Source organism: Fundulus heteroclitus, unplaced genomic scaffold (genome assembly GCF_011125445.2).
Source record: "Fundulus heteroclitus isolate FHET01 unplaced genomic scaffold, MU-UCD_Fhet_4.1 scaffold_159, whole genome shotgun sequence".
Lineage (NCBI taxonomy): Eukaryota > Metazoa > Chordata > Actinopteri > Cyprinodontiformes > Fundulidae > Fundulus > Fundulus heteroclitus.
In genome coordinates, this window is record NW_023396571.1 from 339709 (window position 1) to 363051 (window position 23343).

Below are 23343 nucleotides of genomic sequence, written 5' to 3' on the forward strand. Positions count from 1 at the left end.
AGTGATGGTGAAGAGTCTGGACTCAGTTGTCCAGGAGACAGTCTCTCACCTCCTTTACAGGCAGCGTAAGCCACAAAAGAGCCGTGCATGGGAAGCTGTCTATGCTACATCAAGGTATACTGATGGAAAGTTTAGTGGAAGGAAAATATAGCAGTGATGGTCCACTGTGTTTGATTAAGACAAAAGTTAGCACAAATCTTTTTTACCAGGACTTTTCATCAACACATTTCATCTGAGGCGGTGATGGTTACTATAGCGGTTCACACACGTGCTCGGCCATGTCCGCTCACATGGACATCTTCCTGCTCCCCGTCACATCATATCTGCATATCTTGTCAGGGGTGCAGTTGGAAATATACAGCGATTTCTGGTTCTTCAAAAAAGAGCTAATAGAACACTCTCAGGCTTCAAATTCTTCCCACAGTCACACTTCACCGCTTTTTAAACAGGCATATCTTTGGGCAGCAGAGTTCCACTGCTAGTGTGCAAAGAAACAATGATTGTTGTCAAAGTTCCATTTTTGCATTGTGCAACAAAACAGGCCCAGGAGCCCAGGAGAGAAGCTGCACATGTTCAGTTTGCCCCCACTGACATGAGCTGTTCCAAGATGCATCAGTGCACCCCATGTAAATATACGGATACTAGCAAAACATCACTTTTCTTTTGCCTGCTCAGCTTCTTCGACTATGACAGGGAACAACCTATTGCCCCATAAATGTCTCCATCACCAGACGAACAGAATTACTGAAGGAAAAGAAGCTCTTTCTTTATCCAACTTATGGCAGCCGACTGCAACACACGCTTTACGTGAATGAAAACAGCTAATTCAATCAGGAGAGACACACCCAGACAAAAGAAGCAGTTCAAAGATTCTTTATTGTCACACCCCGTTATCATGGTGACATTTCTTTTGGACAATAAGAGTACACATAACGGACAACAGGCAATGAGCGTGCATAAAAGATTAAAAAAGATAGAGGTCAAAAGTCACAAATAAGTAATGAGGTAATAAGGTGCTTTTGTGATTTGAGGCTTCATTTACACAAATGTGCATTTAGATATTCCTGAGAGAAGAGTGTGCAAAACAGGCAACAACAGCCAAGTGATTTTAACACATGGACAATTAGAGATGTTTATTGACATAAATCAGACAGTTCTTTGGAACCCGGCAGAAGTCGTGAAACCTGTGAATGTCTATGAGCTTGGGTGTTCATGTAAGGATTAGGATTAGAGAAATCTTCCCCCGGGGGTCACTGGTGGTGGAAGCCAGAGGAGAGAAGGGGGCAGGTGAAGCCTGCGAGTGCAAAGAGGAGATGGGTGGAGGGGGGTCGAAACCCCAAATAAACACCTGGGTAACTCTAAACGCCAACAGAACCAGCCAAGATTTTCCCATTTGATATCTGTTATGTGCAGATACTCCCCACTAACTTAGTTAACTGTTCATAGTGACTTCTACGCCGCGATGTACATGATCCAGTCTGCAGGAAATCCCTGACGGTCTGGCCGACAACAGGCCGCAGCAGCGGGGCTGCCGCTCCCGACAAGTCCGAGCAGAATTAAAACTGGATCATCACTCTGGTGACCTGACAGAGGAAGTTTGGAGGTGGACTGTCTCGCCTAGCACTTTAAATCGTCTTGAAAAGTGCTATATAAATAAACTTACATTGCTTTGCCTAAAACAATCATAAAACCACTTTTGTGATAAATTAAGGTTATAAGGTTTGTAAACTCCTTATCTTCTTACTGCTCCTTACCCCACCCTTGTGTTCTTTACGACCAAGGCAAATGGAGCAAATGATTCACATGTTATCCTCATGTAAAGGCACGTTTAGGAGCAAATTACCAGTCCGCAATGCGAATGATGCATTTCAAGCGGTGCAAAACTGCAAACAGCGTGGTAAACTTTACATTACAGTAAAGTTCAACAATCTTAACCTTTCTTCAATTAGCATCACATCAAGTGTGCTCCTCGCCATTTTTTTAAGCATGAAAACTTTTTATGTTACAAATATAGACGGGACAATTAGCATATATTTCTATTGAGCACTGGTGGATTTACTGACTGAAGACGTCTGTAGTTAATTTCTCAGTGGCTGTGGGGCAGCAGCTCCTCATGCCGGGTCCCAGATCCAGGTGGTGTTGCTCCCCGGACCCAGGGACGCCATTACCAACGCTGCTTTTTAACTTTCTATGTTACATACAGCACTCTGGCTCGCTCAGTAAAATCCAGGTCAGACAAGAGGAACCACAAGCGGATAGATGCTGCTAGGGGAAATGTCTGTGTTGTCAGTGTACTGCCAGCATGGATTGTTTGTGAGAGAGGCGAAATGTCAAGCAACCAACAGTTTGCCTCGTTCGCGTTCGGTGTGAACGTACCTTTAGGCGCCAAGGAGTTTCCTGATCTTCAGCTCGGAATAACAAGCTTAAATCTAATTATGTTGCTTCAGCAATTACAAACTCCATTTAAGCAGACATGTAGAATCCACAGAAATGTCAAAAATCTTTAACAAATATAATTATTAACATAATTACCATAAGGATTTGTAATTGCTAAAATAAATACTCTGTGAAGTACAATTAAAGTTATGTTTCTCCCCCAGTAGCGGGGGCTTTAGAGGTAGTTTTTTAATGCAACATTATCAGTATTAGTTTTTATTAAACAAAATTGTTTTAAAAAAAAAACACGGTTTAATATTTTTGTTTTACTTACTTAAATTGTGATTTTCTTGTAAAATGCTGGTCAAAGTTTTCTTTCACCAGCCGCTGAGGCTTCTTTTAAAAACTACCTTCATTCCCTGCAGTCTGCCTCCCAGCCCTCACCCCCAGGACAGTCTGGAAAGTTCAGCATAAGACAAACCAGTTTTACTGAACATTTCTCATTTAAAGATGCTTTTAAAACTGGTTCAATGTTAGCTGGAACATCTTCACCACATGATCCAGAGTCATAATTAGCTGATCAGGCCTGGAGTCAGTAACAGTAAAGTCAAATATGGCCTCCAACCACCAGTACCTCCCACCACCTCCCACACTCTGCTCCTGCGGTGGTCCCGGCCTCCTCCAGCCTTCCAGATTCCCTGCCAGATGGCAGACGGTGCCCCAGGAAGAAGCACCACCCGCATCCCCGCTACACCTACCCCCAAGGAGCTGTCATGTCAGAGTCCGGATGACGGATGGTCGCTGAATGGTGAGCGAGGTGTGTTGAAAACCATTTTATGCTCGTTATGAGGACCGGTCCGAACAGAGCAAGAGAGGCCATCATTTCAGGGTTGTTTTTTTTTGGGGGGGGGGGGGTGTATAGGAGTGTGTGTGCTTTGTATTACCCTGGTGACTCTAAATGTACTTCACTAAAAGCATGAGTGAGTGTGTGTATGTGCTCCTCCCGCCTCCTGCTCTTTTCCTGCTCTGACCACTACCTCATCCACCTTTATGGTCCAAACAGACCTCCACCCTGCGCACACACACCCTGGGGGACAATACTTTTAGGATAACGACCACTTCTGCATTATTGATCACTATCCTGGCTCTGTTCCTCTGGATTAAAATGCTCCGCTTTAACCAGAGGGGATGTGGACTGCTTCAGGAACACACACCATCAGTGAGCCGATATTTCTACATCATTCCTCAGAATCCTGAAAAGATGGATTCTACACCCTACTTCATGCTTGTTAGCAGGTTAATCTCCACAGTCTACCACAGTTTGCAGGTTATCTCTTGGTTTTTAAAGGATGGAGGGAGGAAACTTGGAAAATATTTGAAACTAAAAATCATTTTTTTTAAGAAATGTGATCATTTAGAGAGGAACAACACCACAGACACCTTTTGTGATAGCCTTTTATGGGCAAATTTTATTTAAGTTTGAGGAAGTAACCCTGGCTTTAGACAATGAACACACGTCCAAAAAATGTAAAGTAAAAAGCTAAAATTTGGATTCAAAATTATTTCCTATTTGTTTTAGAAGAAGAGCATGTTTCTGTAATAAAGAACAATTGTATTTGAAGACTTATTGAACTTTTGGAAATGTAACCTTAAGAAGGTGCTAAAAGCCTTCAGAGAAAATGTTTCATACTGCAAAGAAATCTGTTTTTTTTAGCAATGATGAAGAATTACAGATTAGGGGGCTCAGCATACAGACAGACAGACAGACAGACAGACGGACAAATCATTTTTTGCATGCCTGCAGTTGTTTTTTATTTTGGAAAACATACAATAAAAGTTAAAGATGTGACTGTATGGAGCATTAAAAATAGGGCTGGACGATATTTCAATAATATATGTCGACCCATAGACTTATGTCAAGGATGAAAAAGGTTAATAAAAAGCTCACTACAACAGTTTTTCTTCCTTTAGCATTCTAGCCAATCATGTAGGTAAATATTACAGTCATTACCCAGGAACCAAGCTCCGCCTCATTCAGAGAGCACATGTTTTTAAAAACTTGTAATTTTGGTAAAATGTTGGTTGAATAAAGGTTTGAGTTTGAATTCAGTATTTGTGTGTTCTGTATCTAAAAACAGGTTGCTAAGTGACAGCATAAAATAGCCAGGGCTGCAATTAAAATATATATTTTGAATTTGTTGACAATTATCGATATCGAACAACATGATTTCTATTTTATCGATATGCTTTTTATTCTATTTCAGCCAGCCATAATTACACATAAAGCTGTTAGTGCTGTTAGAGATTGCTTACTGGGCAGGACCAGGACAATATATCTAAAATGTGTGATCGTTTAATAGAATTGCAGAGAATTTTTCATCACCCTGGATTATCTGATTGAAAAATATTGGATCAATTTAGATTTTCTTGAAGATGATGTAACAATGAGCCAGTGTTACATGTCAGATTGCATATTATTGTCTTAAAACTACATTAATAGAAAACAGTTCAAAAAAATCAATATGCTTTTTAGTTAGTTTATTTTGTTGGCTGGAATTTGTTTTCTAGGTGCGTCTTCACCTGTAGAGGAGGCATTTCACCTTCAGGTCCACAGAAAAAACAGCCCCTAAGCTAAGAGGCGGATCATAGAGGGGTGGGTCTATTTATGTTAATACATGTCTTCAAATGATTGCTGAAATGTATTTAAGATATTCTATTTTTTATCAGTTTATAAATGTATTGTTTGCTCTTTCTCTAGTGTAAATAGTCTTTTATTCTTGTATAATAGTTTTTCCCAGTTCAGGTTTATTTGTATTTAAGCCATTTGCCTTTTGTTGTTCATAGTTGGGTGTTGGTGGTTCAGTTTGGTTACACTGTTGCTACAAAATAAAAAACCCAAGAAGCTTCCACAGATGTCACTTCTTGGTTTGTTTTTCTACTGCTGTGTGGATCCCACTTCTACGGCCGTTCAACTAGTTTGACACGCACGTGACAGATAGGTTAAACAAAAATTTGTTCATACGGGTTTAAAATGACACGAACAGAGACTTAAAGATCAGATTATGTTAAGTTTAGAAATCATTCAATATTTGAAAAGTGTTTAATGAGGAAAAATCGGGTCCAAAAATGAGTTACCATTGACTCCAAGTCATCCAACAGTAGGAGAAACATTGGGTAATGCCTCACTGTGTATTAAAGGCATGGCATGGTTTTAAAAAAAAATAGTCGGCTGGTTTTCAAAGCCTAAGAGACACCGCACATAACGAGGAAAAATCATAACTATAAGGAGTTTGCTCGGACAGTGTGCCGTTCAGTCAAACAGCAAGAACAAGACACCACACGCAAACAGATTTCACTCAGGAACATTCAGCTAAACCTCTCCAGATTAAACATGAGTTTAGAGTAAATAAACATGGACACCATGGAAGAATAATGGTGATAGTTTTTAGACTAATTTTATCAGAGAAGAACCTAAAAAGTAAAGGCATTGGTTAGAGTGGAGCCAGTTTGCTGCATTGTGACATAGAGCTGGGTTCTATGTTTTCCCTCACCTCGCTGTCTGATTGGCTACACGTCACATTTAACAGACTACATGCTCGTTTTTTCTTCAGAGAACACCGCATGCTAGGATGCTGAGGCAAGACCATCCAAAATGTTCAATATCCTCGATTGGAGGCCGAAGCGGTCCATACACGTACGGAGGACAGACATTTTCAAAAATAAATATAGAAATAAATACATGATCAACCAATACATAACATACACAAAAATACACCAAAAAATTAATTTAAGCAGTAACTAAATTATACAATGAAACATAAATGTAAATATCTCTTAATTAGCTTATTTGTTTATTCCTCTTTTTAATTATTAACGTCTGAATGACGTTCGCTTTAATTAATTATTCAAAATTATGTATTATTTATGTTATTTTTAAATGTGTTTATTTCTGTGCTTGTTTTAAGATTTTTGTCTGTTTTATTCCTTTCTATAGTTTTACTCCATTTAGTTCCTCTACCATTTATTTCTGCCGGTCCTTCAATTTCTGCCCCATTATGCAAATAAGGGGGCGGTCTTAAGGGGCCACCTGCTCCCTATTGGTTGGTCAGCACCAGCCTGCAGTAGCTTCAGCTGCTGCCATCATGGCTGCCGCTACTGGCTCCTGTCACACTGGAGCAGTGAGCTGAGGTTAGCAGCTTGATTTGAAAAGATCGCTGTAATTCCAGATTTTATTATCTGAATGTGTGTTTCAGTCAGCGGCTCACACGGACCCAGGAGTCGTCCCAACAGAACCTACGGCCCCTGTGCTCACCCACTGGGCTGCAACAGTGGATCCAATTCTGTTATGTTCCATGTCAGTTTGTTCTGACTGAGGAACCATATTACTGGCACCTACTTGATCCACTAATGTTGGTCCAATTCTTTGTGTAAATTACTCCAGAGTCTGATCGGCATAAACTTGGCTCCTCATCACTCCAACAATCCTGCAGAACAGAGCGGTGGGGCCCTTATTGATCCACAGGGACTCCCGCCGATCTGTCTGTCAGGGCCGACCGTCGACCAGCGTGGAGTCTTGGGAGGTGAAGGTGGAGAGCAAAGTGTGTGTTTGTCACAGAGGAGGAGGTGTCAGGATTATTGTCTCCAGTGTGTCGTGGCAACGCGGCATTAGGGCACATTGATCGGCTGGCGCTTAGCTGGGGAGCTGCTTGGTTCATCGATCGGTGACATGCCGACAGGTCTGAGCAGCGAGTGTGTGTGTGTGTGTGTGTGTGTGTGTGTGTGTGTGTGTGTGTGTGTGTGTGTGTGTGCAAGAAGAAGAGAGGATGACAGAGGCTTTAACAGATTTTTGGAAATCACTCGCGTTGGACAGGGTTTAAGAGGGTCCATGTGTTTGGTTCAATGAGCTGACATCACTCACAGGCTGTGTAAAATGTCCTGAAACGTCAGCCCAACAGGCTGAGGCAGAAATTAGAATATTACAGTGCGTTGCTAAAGTATTAGCCCCCTTGGCTTTTTAATTTAGTTTATTAGTTTACACATGCAGTTATATACACTAATAAGCTGAATTATACACACACACACACACACACATGGCATATACAAAAATAAGTTTAAGATCCAAAAAAAAATGTTCAGGATATTTAACGGTTTTATGAATACACAAAATGGGCTCCATGACATTTAAAACTGTCTCCAAAGAAGACGTCCATGATAGATGGAGATTCGTAGCATGGTTGAGTATTTATAATGTAAAGTACTATTTACAAAATCATTACTAAAACCAGTTGACAAATTCACAATCAAATATCTCACTTCATAGACAACTTTGTAAAATATTAATTTAAATATATTCATTAATTTCAGTTTTTAAAATAAAGGAGCACGTGACGCTTCTGTTTCAGAATAATTTGCTAATCTAATAAATCACTTCTGATGCAGCGGGATTTTATTCAGAAATAAAATGTACTCACCCAAACAATATTAGTTTTTAAACTTAATTTTAAATGCAACAAATGAGTCTGTTATAGTCCAACATGAATCTCAATGATTTTTAATCTTCTTTTATTTGACATATCTGCACTAAATAGTCTAACTTGCTGCAGTGAAATGAGAAAAATATATAAAGAATAAGAAAACAAAATTAGCATGTGCATTTATTTTTACTCCTTTTGCTATAAACCCCCAAAAAAAGTTCTGGTGTAACCAATTACCTTCAAATGTCCCATAATAAGTGACAAGTGTTGTTGATTGAAATAAGTTGACATTTTTCTGTTAATAAATTCTTATTATTGAAGACAAGTCCCCGACTTATTCCAAATGTGTGCTGTTTGAGAATGCCAGAGCTCGGATACTTCTTTCTCCTATTGTCCTAATGTCACATCCAAAGCTGAGCTGATGTCCACAGGACAATACCTAGCAGACTGAAGGTTAGTTCATTAAACATTCAATAACTTAAATGCGTAACTGCACACTGATTTAGTGATTTCCACTATTGTGCTGAGCACATGATTTTAGCTACTCCCCCCCCCCCCCCAATGGTGTCAGCCCCGATGCAGCAGGGGTCTTTCAGGACATCTTCAACCTCTCCCTGCAGCTCTCCATGGTTCCTGCCTGTCTGAAATCCTCCGTTATCGTTCCTGTCCCCAAGAAACCAACCATCTCCTGCCTCAGTGACCATCGTCCTATCGCTCTGACCCCTGTCCCCATGATCCTCCTTCCAGAGGATCCTCCTAAAGTCCATCAAGGACCCATCCCTGCTGGCCTGGACAGCCTGCAGTTCTCCTACAGGGACAATGTCCCAACAGAGGACGCTGTCTGCTTAGAACGTCTCCACAGACGGGTTAGGGTGTACTGTTGACCTCCACTACAGGGAGGAGGTCAGCAGTCTGAGCCAGTGGAGCTCCAGGAACAACCTGATCCTGAACACCAGTCAGACCAAGGAGGTGATGATGGACTCCAGGAGGTCCAGGAGGACTGAACACCTCCTCTCTACAGGAGGAGGTGATGGAGGTGTGGACAGCATCAGGTTCCTGGTCCACATCTCCTCTGACCTCCTGGACTGAGAACACCTCCCACCTGGTGATGAAGGCCCAACAACGACTCTTCTTCCTCAGGATCAGGTTATTCTGAATGTGCACCCCACGTCACCACAATGATTTTCCGCTTTGAGTGGCTAAATTCCATGTCAGGGAAGCAAAACTGGTCTGTGTGTGATGCAATCTTTGACCAGTAGCAGGTGTTGCTGAGCCTGCAGCTTTATTAAGGAATTCAGTAACGTCTCAAACGTAATAAGAACCTGGTGAGCGTCCATCCTGGACACTCAGAAGACAAACAAACCCCACACATTATTGCTTTGTTTGCTAATTGTTGTTGTTCAAATTGATTGGCCGTATAAATGACACAATCCAGTTTTTTTGAGTGCCAATACATTTCTATCCTATCGTGAAATTTTGTGCATGTGAAGCATAGCTACATGTCTCACATCCATCCATTTTCCAACACGCTTATGCCTATTGGGGTCACCAGGGGTACTCATGCCGAGAAGCAGGGTCATGTCTCACATGCTGATGTCTATTTACATGCTTTTAACTTCTTAGAGAGTGTTGCTGGTGCATTAACTATTTAAACATTGTGTCTTGATGTGTGTCTGTGTGTTATGTGTGAATTCTGAACTAGTGTCTGACCAAAATGTCATTATGGTCACATAGTAACAATAAAGATTCTTTATTCTTATTGCGATAGTCCTCACACATTGACATCATGCATACTAAGGGAAGCCGCTGCCTTATGGATAAAAACCTTCTACATGAAACAGAACCAACCAGGCAACACATCAGGTCCGAGATGGACCTCACACTTTTCAGAACCTTATACTTTAAATTATTTTTCAAACTGCAGCTGTTCAACCTAAATATTTTTACTGGAATAAAAATTAACTAAATGTATCTAACATCACAAGCCTTAGTAAGAGCTAAATCCTGCAAAGTGTCAATGACTTTTGTTTTTCTGGATTTCCAGATGATTTGCGACATTTACCACCAGATCTTGTTGAGCCAATGTAGAAAAATGTACTCAAGTCACACAGTTGGACATTTTTCATGCAGAGTTCGGTTTGTTAATGACTGTCCTGAAACATGAAGAAGAAAGATGTGCAGCTAAAGGAGACCAGCAGGTTGGATTGACTGCAGGTCAGAAACATTTGTGGGTTTTTGTTGGCAGTGAAGCTGTTCACAGGTTGAAATCCCACATGGGGTTCTGAGTGAGAGAAAAACGTAAAAAAAAAAAAAAAGGAGGCCCTGAAGGGTCCGAGTTACAGAGGCTGGAAAGGAAAACACATCAGAGCTGCAAGCTTGAGTTAAGGAAACTAAGGAGGAGCAGGAGGGGGGAGAGGAGAAAGGGAGAAGGCGGAGGAGCAGGAAAAGGTCAGTTCTACAAATGAGAGGTTCTGAAGGAGAGGAGGCCCCCTGTGGTTGGTGGGCCGATGCAGCATTGCTGCCTGTAAACCAGGCACCCAGGCTGGCCTTACAGAAAACCTCCACACACATTTGTGTTTGGGTTAGGGACCAGGAAACCACAGCTTCATATGAATAAAAACAGCACTGCCATTTAAATGTCTATGAGAAGTCATTTAATTAAACTAAATATTCTAATAAAATGATATAACACGTAAATACTCTAATTTGCTGTTTTCCTGCTGCTCTCAGGAGAACAGGCAGAATCTGCAGTGGGTGGTGAGGTTAGTAGGACGTATTATTGGATCACAGCTGTCCTCTCTGATGAGCATTTCCACCTGCAGGCTCCAGAGGAAACCCAGGAGCATCGCAACAGTCTCCACTCACACCGGACACGGTCTCCCATCTAGTCAAGGGTTCAGGACTTTAAAGACCAGAACCAACACACAACAATAGCTTTCAATCTCACAGCGGTCCAACCATACCCCTGATCACCTGAAGATGGACAGAATGTAGTAAACATCCTGATTGCTGCTAACCTCTGTTTTGTGGATTACTTAAAGCCCAGAGTGTAAGATTTTCCCACTGGTGCACCATCTAGTGGTAAACTAAATGAATTACAAACAGCCTCACCATTAAGTGCCTAATAACTACCACGGAAGCTGCAGAGTATCATAAACGTAATTTGTCCTCCATGTATCAGCTACTGCTAATAGCTATGGTCATCGTGGGAAATGGTTTTTGACGCTGTTGCCAAGTCCGCTTGTTTTTTTTTCGTGCAGTCGTTTATTTTGGCTCTAAAAAAAGCGAACAGGTCTCGCTGCGCGCTACAGACAGTGAACGGGTTGATATCCCTCCGCCCCTCCGCGTACACACATCCTCCCTGAGAGGGAGAGAAGAAGAACAAACGAGTCGTCTCTGCTGGGAGGACAGAGCAGTTGCTGCTCTATGCTGCCCTGTTTCTAACATGATAGCAAAATAAAACTTCACCGTTCTATTAAATTAACTTGTCCAGCAGAAAGTCTGCAACCTCCGCACCCATTTTAGATCATGCTCCCTCATGAATTATCTCCACCTTGCTACTTGGTTACTTTCTCTTCCCTCTCACTGGGTAAAGAGTAAATGGTCCTCCATTTCAACAGGAAACAGTAAATAGAATGATCTACGGTTGTCTTTGCTTGTTTCTACTCCTCCTCCAATGACAGCACGTCTTCATATAGAAGATAGATAGGGGAAACGCATAAGGCTGACTAGTTTGTCCCCTTTCAGCTACTGTAATCAGAAATAGTGACACAACATGGCGCCTCCCAGTGGTGCACCGCCACCTATATATTTATAAACTACCAATTCTAAGCTATGAGAATGTTTTCATTTTTTATGTGGTTATTAGACTTTGGCATAATATGCATTTCTAAAAGCAATAATTGCTTTTTGCTAATTAAAAGCCAAATTAGTTACACACTGTCCCTTTAATGCAGGGGCTTTCAAGTCCAGTCTTCAAGGTCTGGTGTCTTAAAGCTTTTACATGTTTCTGCTTCAACACACCTGAAATAATCAGCTCATTAGCAGAACTCTGGAGAACTTCAAGAATCAAGAATCTTTACTGTGATTTTGTCACCATAATGGTATTTTGAAATGATATTTCAGAATTCACACAGATTTGCACTAACATACAGACGCGAGGCAAGTTTATTTATAAATCACTTTTCAGTAACCAGACGAGTGCCAACGTACTTTAAATGAGAAAAATAAAATGTTACAGAGGGAAAGCATGACAGGAAAGCACATTGCAGTGGACTTGTAGCAACAGGTTAAGGAGAAGTTGGATTACAAACTTCAACATTTACAAAAGAAGACATAATGTTCAAACAGTTGAATGCACCAACAACTCTCCCTGAGAAGCGAAAAATATGCAATTAGTCCTTAGCATCTGATAAGATTTAAATGTTGGAGTCAAGAAAGACAGATACTCCCAGAACAATGTAAAATTGTTCCTTGACTGCAGACTGAGGAGGTAATTCAGCCATTTGATTCAGGTGTGTTGGACCCACAACACATCTAAAAGTTCCAGGACACTGGACCTCGAGGACTGGAATTGAACACCCCTGACATTTTTGTGTGAAATTATATTGAATAGTAATAATAAATTAGATTCAATGCTATCGTGATCTGTAACTAAAGATAAGGGAGTTGCTAGAACTGTGTGAAGTTCCCACCGGTTTAAAACGCTCTACCATCTTCCCTTTCCCCAAGAAATGGACCATCACAGGTTTAAACGGCCATCGACCTATTGCCCTGACATCTGTGGTCATGAAGTCCTCTGAGCACCTGCTGCATCTGACAGACATCATAATCCCCAGGATTAACAGGTCGGCAGGAGACGCTGTCAACCGGGATCTACATCCTGCACCTCCTCCACCACCCAGAGACGTAGACTTCAGCTCCACCTTCAGCACCATCAACCCAGACATCCTCCAGCAGAAGCTCCCAGCCTCCAGCTGTCAGTGGATCAGCAGCAGCTTCCTGACTGACCACCAGCAGCAGGAGAGGCTGAGGAGCATCTTCTCCCATCCTAGAACAATAAAGATGGTGGCCCCCAGGGCGTGTCCTCTCCCCTCTCCTCTTTGTACATCAATGACTACAGATCTGCAGACCCATCTGTCAAACTCTGGAAGTTGGCAGATGACACCATTATCTCTGGTCTGTTGCTCCCAGAACCACCTGCAGCTAAAAACGCTAGAAACAGTGGAGATGACGGTGGATTTCAGGAGAACCCCCTCACTGTCCTCAACAACACTGTGTGCTGTGGATCACATCCAGTTCCTAGGAACCGTCCTCTCTCAGGACCTGAAATAGTCCTCACTCATTGACGTCATGCATACCTTTTAGGGGAAACGGCTGCCTTACCATGGAAAAATACCACATAATATTTCAGGCAGTGAAACTCAATCAGGGATTGTTGTAGTTTCAATAAAAAAAGTTTCAATATTTCAGAACATGAAATAAATTGAATGAAATGAACTGATTCAGAACAGCGGCATAGCTGCCCGGTGTGAGTCAGGTATCAGAAAGTGTGTCTCACCTGTTTGGTCATGGAGTCGATGAGCCGAACGTAAAGATCCTGCTCTGTCCGGATGCCTGAAAACCACAACAGACACAAACACACAGCAATCAGACCCAAACGCTTTGGCTCTGCAAATCTTAATGCAACACACATACATGTGCTGGCAGTGAACGGTCATGTTTATGTGCTTGTTGTGTTCCTGTTTGCAGAGCCTCTAGACACCCCCCCCCCCCTTCTGCAAACACTAGCATTAGCACTGCTGCAGAGCTGTTTATTATTTATAGCCCCACCCCCACCCTGCCTCCTTTCTCCAGGAGAACAAGGAATCCTCATTCTCAGACAAATTAAATATCAATCAGGACTGCTTGTCTTTTATTAGCTGTGCATCCGGCTGTAAATGGGACACAAACACGACATGGGGTGGAGGAGGAAAACTGCCGGGAACACCTGTTATCGGCGCTGCGCCTCTAATTGTACTGGAAGAAATGGGTTTGGGCCGTCTCATAGTTTGGGCCGTTTCCTCGCTGCTTCTTTGCTTTCTAATTGACATGATTCACTTCTGGCTCTGTGGCTTAAATGTCGTCTATCCATCCCAGTTGCAGATGAGGTCAATTACCTCCGTACAACGCTAATCCGCCGCTCCGTATTAGAGTGATTTATCCGCCTGTAGAAGAAAACGCCTCTTTATGTCCCACTTTATCTGGTGCTTCTGCAGGGGTCTGTGAGCATTAGAGCTGGACTCAGACCGGCGTAGGGGCGAGCTGTGTGTTTCCAATCAGCCCAGGAACCCCGCCACCACCCCGATGGACAAACTACAGTTCAGCTCTGTCACACATTCCAGATGTCTGCAGCGCTGATAATGAGAAACTTTCCCCAGACTTTATACCTTACAGCTGCATTTAAAGCTTATGTGACCTTTAATATACAGTCTAAACCATGCCAACAGCACAGACAGCTTCACCTAGGGAAAATGCAATCATTAGCTCAACTTCATCAATCTATGCTGCAAATCTCAGTTGCTTAAAAAGGCTGAATTTGGGTTTAATGTGGTGTTGTCAGAGAGCTAACCCGTCTGTGTCCTTCCAGCAGCCCAGAAAACTCTGTTTCTAAGGTTTATTAATCAAACAGTGTGACATCTTTTAGAAGATTTGTTTGATTTTGTTGTTGAGGAGGGTTCTACGGTGTTAATATCTATTAACATAGATTAACATAGGATTTCCCTAGTAAAAGATTTGTAATCAATTGTCTAGGTGATTTGACTGAATTGACTTTGTAAAGAGCCCATGTGTTGTGAATTGGCACTATAAAAATAAAATTAAACAACATTATTCTATTTAATTGCACAGCAGCAGTTAGTCCAGAACAGTTCATGACTGAAACTTGTACAGACCCTCCCAAACTCCTAAGAACCAGGGATAGGAGATGTGGACTGTAAGAGGGAACCAGAGGACCAGGTGAAAACCCAGTGATCCACAGGGGCCAGGAGCCAAACACCTCACATAAAGGTAGCGGCTGTCTTTCTAATTAGTGAGGCGCTGCTAACAGCTCAGCCACCATGCAGTCCATGAGTTAAACCACCTCAGTTCAACAGCATTCATTTGGGAACACATTGTCAGTTTTGGGTCAAAGACCGAAACAGAACCAGGAGCACATGCTCACAGTAACTCCAACAAAGCTCAGGTTAAATCTAAGACAGTGTGTTGATGTAATTTCTGGGAGATAATTGCTTTATTATGTAATGTACCCAGAGTGCAATGACAGCCAACGATCAGATAAAGTCCATTATTTCAAGGCTGTTCAGTCTGTAAGCAGATTTCCTCTACAGAAGCTGAACCATCATCTGTAAAAAGGCAGCCAATTCACAGAAGATTTGTAAAACTTCTGAGTAAAATCTGAAGGCCTGAAGAAGTGAATCCAAAATATCATCCAAATTGAAGATTATAATCCAGTTGTGTTGCATGTTATGATCTGATTGCTCAATGCTTCCTGATCCCCACCCAGCAATCCAATCTCAGCATCTCTTTTCCACCCAGACTGAGTGTAAGGTCATCCTGCTCGTCTTACCGTTGCTGTACAGGAGCTGCAGGCGGTAGTGGATTCCATTGTTGGTCTTTTCTCCATTATATTCCTGCCAAACATACACAGGAATCACACTTTAAAACATCTCAAATAAAGTCTTTACTGTTTCAGTCAAACAAGAACATTTTTGTTAAGTTGTTTTTTACGTAAAATGATCAGAAAGGCGTCCCCTTTGCAAGCAGAATCTCTGAGCTGTGCGAAAAGCATGAAGGAATAAATGGTATGAACTTTTATTTCTCAGACCACTTCACTAACAAGAACCCGAGCAGATATTCTGATTCCAGTCATGCAGGCTAATCTAGTTTGTGTTTTTCTTCAGACCTCGAACAAAGCTGGACAAAGGATCCTGCACATGTTCAAGGATCAGTTTAGACCAAATGAAAGTAAATCAGGATATCTCCTTTTCCTCTCCGTCACATCCTGCAGTCGTTTCCCTGCCTTCACCTTCTCCTGCTCTCCTCCTCTCCCCCCCAGTTTATCTTACTTCTCCTCCCTGTCGGAGCCCTCGTTACTCAGCTGTACGATGCCAAGTGTGCCTGCGAGTGTTGGCTCAGTCCCAGTGCATAGGGTCGAGAGACTGGAGGTCAAAGGAGAGGTGAGGTGAGCGAGTGGGTGGAGGATTTGGTGCCAGCTGGCAGCTGATCACAGACAAACACCCCCAAATCGGTTTGGATCTCATTATGACTCTCATCAGTGGTTTTTAGTGAGTGGAAACAGAGAAAATGTTAATGCTGATGGGAAAGCATCATGGTTCTGTCTAAGGATGGATAACTAAAGTATACACCGATCAGTCATAACGTTTAGGTTTAGCATCTCTTTTTTCCTTCAAAATCAGTCCAGATTCAGCTCCTTATGGACTCTTCTGCAGGGCTGCTGTGGTTCATGGCTCCAACCCATCAGCAGTCCAGGAAGCATTGGAACTTCAGTGGATCAGACATATTCGTCCAGACCATTTCAATAGAAGAGCCAAATAACATCACCCTGCAGGATGGGACCCTGAATTCAGAGAACACAAACTCCATGTATGGCTGGACGTAGAGAGAAGCTCGGTGCTGAAGTAAATTCCACATAAACGTTGGAACCAAAGGTTTCCAAACAGAACTTCACCCAAATCATCATGCTCCCCCTGCCAGCTTGCCCCCCCCCCCCATAATCCTGCCTCTGTCACTTCAAGGGAGGTTTTGGAATTGGCTCACCACCTAGGGTAGCACAGACTAATGGGTAAAAAATGAGAACTTGCAAAAACACGAGTTATCTGTCAAATATGACCTGTACATGTTTTCCATTGCTTGCTTTTGCCAAGTGAAAGTACTGTAAGGAAACAGGATGTAAAAGAAAGGTGGCTAATGTTGGTGAAACTAAAATCTGGGGTGGGGGCTACATGGGACCAACAAGAAGGAGCCATTTTAGGGTGCCCTTGATGCAAGGTCTGTCATTGCAATTTTTACCCTAAAAAATAGTTAGATTGATCAACTATCCACGTAATGGGAAACCGTCCCCATAATCTAGTTCTGATGCTGCAGAGATTTGGGTCATGGGCCTCGATCGACACGAACCCCTAAAGTGGACTGCAGCTAGACAGCAAAAAACAGCTTGGATGCTCTGTGTGTTGGAGCTACAGTAGACAACACACATCATCTCAAGGCTCTTTCCAAAGTCAGCTTCCATCAGATCCTCCAGGTTGGTGAGAAAGTTTCCTCTCTAAGGAAACCCAGCAGGTTGCATCAAGTCTCTCCAAGCAGCATTCACTCCTCCTGAAAGAGCGTAGAGCCACAGTGGACAGTCGTCTGCATTGTTGATGGCTTTGCAGCAATCCCTCATACTGAGCATGCATGAAGCGACAGTGGAGAGGAAAACTCCCCTTTAACAGGGAGGAGAACCTCCAGCAGAACCAGAACCAGGCTCAGTGTCAACGCTCATCTGCCTCCACCCACTGGGGCTTAGAGAAGACAGAGCAGAGACACAGAAAGCACAGAAGCTCACATTGACCCAGGAGTACTTTCTATGGTAGAGAAGACAGAGCAGAGACACAGAAAGCACAGAAGCTCACATTGACCCAGGAGTACTTTCTATGTTAGGTGGTAATAGAGGATGATCTGCCTCCCCTGATGATGTCACAGCTAACAGAACACCAGACCAGGTGTACCTTCTATGAAGAGAAAAATGTCAGAACAAAAAGTTGATAAGTTTAGGTAGATAAAGGATAAAACAATAAAAAAACTAAGTTTTATAAGAAAAATAAACGATAATACAATTTACAATAAAATACCAAAAATATAACACAAATAAAAGATAAATAACACAAATAAAAAACCAAGGCATACATAATTTCAGATTGAAGCAATTTCCCAAGAATTCAATTAAGTAATAAGTTTTCATACTAGTACTGGTGTTGAAGGCCAGGGAAAATATATGTGTTTTCAGTCTTGACTTAAACTGACCTACTGACAGAGAGAGCTTAAACAGGGAGACAGTTCCACGGGGTGGGTGCTGCCACAGAAAGTGGTCTATCACCTCTGGTCTTTAACCTGGCTTTAGGAACAGCCCAGAAAAAGCTGGTCGCGCTCTGAGTGGAGTGTAGGGCTGCAGGAGCTCAGCAAAGTGAGACGGGCTTATACAGTTTAGACATTTAAAAACACTCAATAAAACCTTAAATTTCACCCAAACGACAACAAGGAGGTAGTAAAGGGAGCATGCATTTTTTACACTCTGCAATCGCTGCAAAGAGCTCTGATCCAGCCCTAGATACAAAGAATAATCTAAAAGTGATAAATGCGTGAACGGCCCGCTCAAAATCAGACATAGGAAGATAAAATTTTAACTTAGCAAGGGTCCTCTGCTGGAAAAAAACAGTGCTAATCTCCTTTTCAAATTGAAATAGGGGATCAATAATCCCACACAGTTTTTTTTTACAAACGAACGACAGAAGGAGGACAGGGGATCAATTACACTGTCATGCCCAAGAAGTGGATTGTATTAACCAAACATCAGAATCTCAGTTTTTCCTTTATGTTAGGTACAACATAAAGGACATTTAGGTACAATAGTATAAATATCATCTACAAAACTGTTAAAAGAGACTGTGCTTTTTAAAGATACAGCCCAGAGGCAGCAAATATAAGGCAAAAGGAACAAGTGCCAATATCGGCCCCTGGGGCACTCCATACTTTAGAGGAGACACGGGGGAGGGAAACTGTCCTAGATGCACAGAAAACCATTTGAGCCAGAGCAGCAAAACCACTTTAGTGCTGTACCTTGAATACTCCAGTCCGGTCTGCAGGATCCTGTGATCCACAGTATCAAAGGCAGCGGAAAAATCTAAGAGTAATAGGACTGCTGATTTTCCTGCATTAACACTTAAAAGAAGGTCATTAAAAACTTAGAAAAGGGCATTTTCAGTGCTGTGCCGCATCTCAGTACCTGGGTGTCCACCAGAACCATGAACTGGACTGGAGAAACAGCACTGATGCTCTTTATAGGACAGGTCAGAGCAGACTACCTGCTGAGTAGGCTGAGGTCTCCTGGCCTGCAGGGGGCGCTCGTGAACACCTTTGACTCTCTGGAGGCATCAGCCATCTATGGCCTGTCACTACCCGATCCGTACCATCAGCTCATTTAAACACGCGCGAACAGAACAACTTCCGGGTCGCCAAAAAAATTATGTAATTACGGTACTGAAAATACTTATTTCTATACTTAAATCATTAAAAAATGCTAAACTATGTCGTAAATAAAATATTGAAGACTTTTCTGAAAGAAAAGTTTTTGATACGTTTTACATTCTCTCCATTGTATTGCTTGACGTCATCATCGGATATGCTCCAGCATCCTCCAGTCCGGGAAGTTATCATTGCGTAAAGTTTATCTATATTGTCTGAATGCACTCTGTTAGTTGTATTGCTTGTTTAAACAGGACTGGAAAAAAATATTTAATCCTTAATTATACGGTGAATTTCGATATACAAATAATGTTGTTCTAAACATTTGTTTTATTAGAAAGTTAAAATTATCGATTGAGAAATTAGCGCCCTCTTGTGTACACATCATAAACTAGAGAAGACCTCGTGATTATAGTAGCCGCATTGTTTTTTTTTTGTTTTTTTAACAAAAACGAACAGGGAATAGAACAAAGAACACACACAAAGCGAAGGCATACCTTATAAAAATACATTTATTAAGCACAAAATACATACATATGCAAATCAAATAAATGATAAAAAAAACTTTCAAAAATCAAATACGTTTCTGTACTCCTATGTGTGTTTATAGCTGGGGGTTTATGTACTTTAAGAAATGGTTTATATGTTTTTATTTCCCTAACCACAACTGGGAAACATTTTTGCAAAAAACAATGTATTTTTTATGTATTTCTGTTGTTTATTTTTTAGAATATGCAATATTGCCGCAAATACAAAGATATACAAAAAGAAACCCTTGCCTCGAAAAAATACAAAAGAATAAAATAGTAAGAAAAACGAAATATTTCCCACCGGAAGTTATTCTGTTCGCGCGTGTGCAAATGAGCTGATGGTACGGATCGGGTAGTGGCATGGCCTGTTGGAGCAGCAGCTGATCTGCAGCTGAGAGGAAGCGGCTGGATGAACTGATTAGGAGGACCGGTTCTGACCCGGAAAGTCCTCTGGACCCAGAGCAGGTGGTGGAGCCAGAAGGACTGGAAGAAATATCACTGATGGACTATTTTTATTTTTACTTTTATCTTGGTCTGATAAAGCTCCTTCTCTTTTGCTTTGGAACAAACTTAAGGTTAAATGAGCTTTTTTCAGTACTATAAATTGTCTTTACCACTGTCACACCTGATTTTCGCCATTATGGGACATTAAAGAGATGTCCTATCTTATCTTATTTGTTAAAGGGGAGTTTTTCTCTCCACTGTCACTGCATGCGTGCGCAGTATGAGGGATTGCTGCAAAGTCAACGCTGCAATACCACCAACTGTCCACTGGGGCTCTACGCTCTTTCAGGAGGAGTGAATGCTGCAGGTCAGAGACTGGATGCAACCTGCTGGGTTTCCTTAGATAGAAAACTTTGAACCAATCTGACTGGAAGATTTGATTGAATCAACTTGGGAAAAAGCCTTGAGACGACATGTGTTGGTGTCAGGTTTTGTAGAATGAGGTGAAGTGGACAGTCAATAGAAGAAAACTGAATTTACAGCATGGATCTAATTCAGAGCAACAAACTGGAGATAGTAAACAGGAGAAATATGCAATAATAACATGGAACCACACTGCTTAAACACTGGGAGGACAGGGTTAGGGAGCAGGACTAGGTGTAGTTAATCAGCTGATAATGATAACCAGGTGGAGCTAAGGGAGAGGGAGGAAACAGAGATCCAACAAGAACACAATACAGAAAGGAATAAAGATAATGTACTAACTAAATAAACCATTGTAACGTTTGAAAGTAAAGAGTGCGTTATCCCCGTAACATAAAGAATAAGTTCAAATGTGCCTAATACCTGGGGATCGTGACAGTTGCGAATTGGTGCTATATGAATAACCTTGAATTGAACTGAATCTGACAGGGGTATGAATCCTTTGGGATTAACTGGAATTATTAATTTTATCTATGATAATATTAAGATTCATTTGCAAGACATTTTTTTGCACATTAATTAACAAAAGTTTCTATTTAACATACATTGATGTAAAAGTTTATTTCAGTGGGCAACACGCAGAAAGTCCAAAAAGTGGTGGATTACCTTGTCTTTTTCCACAAAGTCCACGTAGGAAGTCCTCTCGATCTCCACTGGCTGACCCTGCCGATCATACAATGCCAGAACAAAGTGGAAGAAATTGGACTTCCTCAAGTTGGAAGGAGGCTGCTTCTCAAAGTGAGCCCGGGCCAGTCCCACGCCACTGAAACACACAAAGGAAAAGTCTGGGGGATCTGATCAAAAATTGTGGATATGAGATTAGAACTAACAAGGAGAGGATGTTTGCCTTGCATCTTTAATTTGCAAAAAGTGTAGTAGAAGGAAGAATGGTTGTAACTTGCTGCTCTCCACACCTCAAAAAAAGTTTCTTTTGGTGTCCAAATCCAATAAACATTGACCTTGTTGACATTTAATCAAAAATTATTTTTAACAGGCGAAGTTTCGTTCATCAGTGTTTCCCCTAGCAAGTGGTAGATAGATCTGCTTCTGCAGGGCCAGTCACCTGCATGTTTTAGATGTCTTCCTGCTTAAACACACCTGATTTAAATGAGTGAATTAAAGACGAGTTCCTGCAGAGCATGGAGACCGATCTGCTTCTAGTTCAAGCAGGACATCAACCTCCATGGAGTAGGACAGCTGTCAAACAGCGGTGTGCATGATTCTAACCACTGTTAGTTACATTTCTATGTCAATCAAAATACTCTACATAAAATCTTGCTGTCATGTATTAGAGTCTAAGACATTATGCAGGTTAGGATTGTTTCTATGTAAGTTTAATCTAAAAGTGGTGAGTACAAAGTCTTGTGAATACAGCTCTAATTTCTACAAACTCTTCACTGCTGTGAACACGAACTGAACCTTGTGGGTACCAGTAGAGTCACAAGGGAACATTTTGTGTGACGTGGGAGGAGTTTGTGTAAGACACGTTTGGTCAGATTGACAATTGTGGGTGAGGTTTAAAGAAGCCATGGAACTGCAGCACAGCCAGTAACTACCATTAGCTAACGTGCTACCGAAGGCTAAGACACTTTATTTATATGATTGAGCTAAGATATTTTAATAAGCTTTGCTGTTTATTTCAGCGCTGCTGCTGTGACAGAGCAGGGCAAAAAGCATTTAGACTGTCAACAAAAACTGTGCTCACAAGCATCGACTGCTCACCAGTTGCTTCTGCTCACTAGCCTGGCAATTAGCCTCCACGCAAAATTCACCAAATTTATCGTGCCAGTTTGTCCCCAAAGTTCAACCAGACGGCCGTAGTTATACAACAGCAGTCAAAATATAAGCCCAGTGGAGCATCTCATGGCTTCCCAGTTCTCCCAGACTGAAACTCAAGTGCTGCAGAGACTTCCTGCTTGTTCGATTATGCCCGCCCCCCACCCCCCCCGACACCAGTCTACTCCTACCCACAAACCTGAATTCATGTCCACAGCAGTGAAGACATTGCAGCCGTAGAAATTAGAGCTGCATTCACAAAGACTTTGGACTTAACACTTAAATTAATTCTCACATAAAAACAATCCTAACCTGCACAATTTCTTGGACTCATGTATGTTTACAGCAGACTTTTATATAAAGTATTTTTATTGACATGCAAATATGAATGTAAATGGTTAGAATCATGTGCACGTCTTTTTGACCACTGTCTCTCTCCATACATTGTCTGCATTTAACGAGTGTGATGCATGACCTTATAACACAACTGAATCTGGGATCTCATTTTCACTTTGAGATCAGAAAACTTGTCTTTACATGAAGTCAGCTCAGCTAATTGCTGTGAAATTACAAGCTATTCACCTTAAGAACTCTGAGAAACGCAAAGATGTCATTAATCACAGGCGAGGTCTTGAATTTCAATAGAAAGCTGAAATTAGGGATAAGAACAAGAAATCCAGATCCAACAGAGACATACCTAATTTATTTACTGTCAATTGTATGTTGGAAAGCAGAGGGACAATTAGTTCATCTTCAAAAAATGTAAAATGGTTGTCTTAATTCTATCAAATATATGACATTATAGGCTACTGAGAATCAAATGAAATGTCTGTTCCACTTTGTGAACAGTTTCAACTCATATTTAAATTTTTCCCAGTTAAAAGGGACATGTCATGCTTTTAATCCTTTTTCTCCTTTAAATCATTCAGCTGCAGTCTAGAGAAAGTGGAACTGCAATGCTTTGGTCTGAATTCCTCATT

The 23343-nt window shown here is 41.6% G+C and overlaps 1 protein-coding gene across 5 annotated transcripts in view; it reads right to left on the reverse strand.

The window, feature by feature from the left end:
- The window catches only part of LOC105918713 (transcription factor COE3), a 166264-nt gene that overhangs the window by 111170 nt on the left and 31751 nt on the right, over positions 1 to 23343 (reverse strand). For all 5 annotated transcript variants that reach the window (XM_036129345.1, XM_021311314.2, XM_036129346.1 and 2 more), the window contains exons 2-4: positions 21194 to 21350; positions 15457 to 15520; positions 13411 to 13466 (exon numbers count right to left, since the gene is read on the reverse strand). In XM_036129345.1, the coding sequence (XP_035985238.1) occupies positions 13411 to 13466; positions 15457 to 15520; positions 21194 to 21350 (277 nt within the window). The remainder of the gene's footprint in view (positions 1 to 13410; positions 13467 to 15456; positions 15521 to 21193; positions 21351 to 23343) is intronic.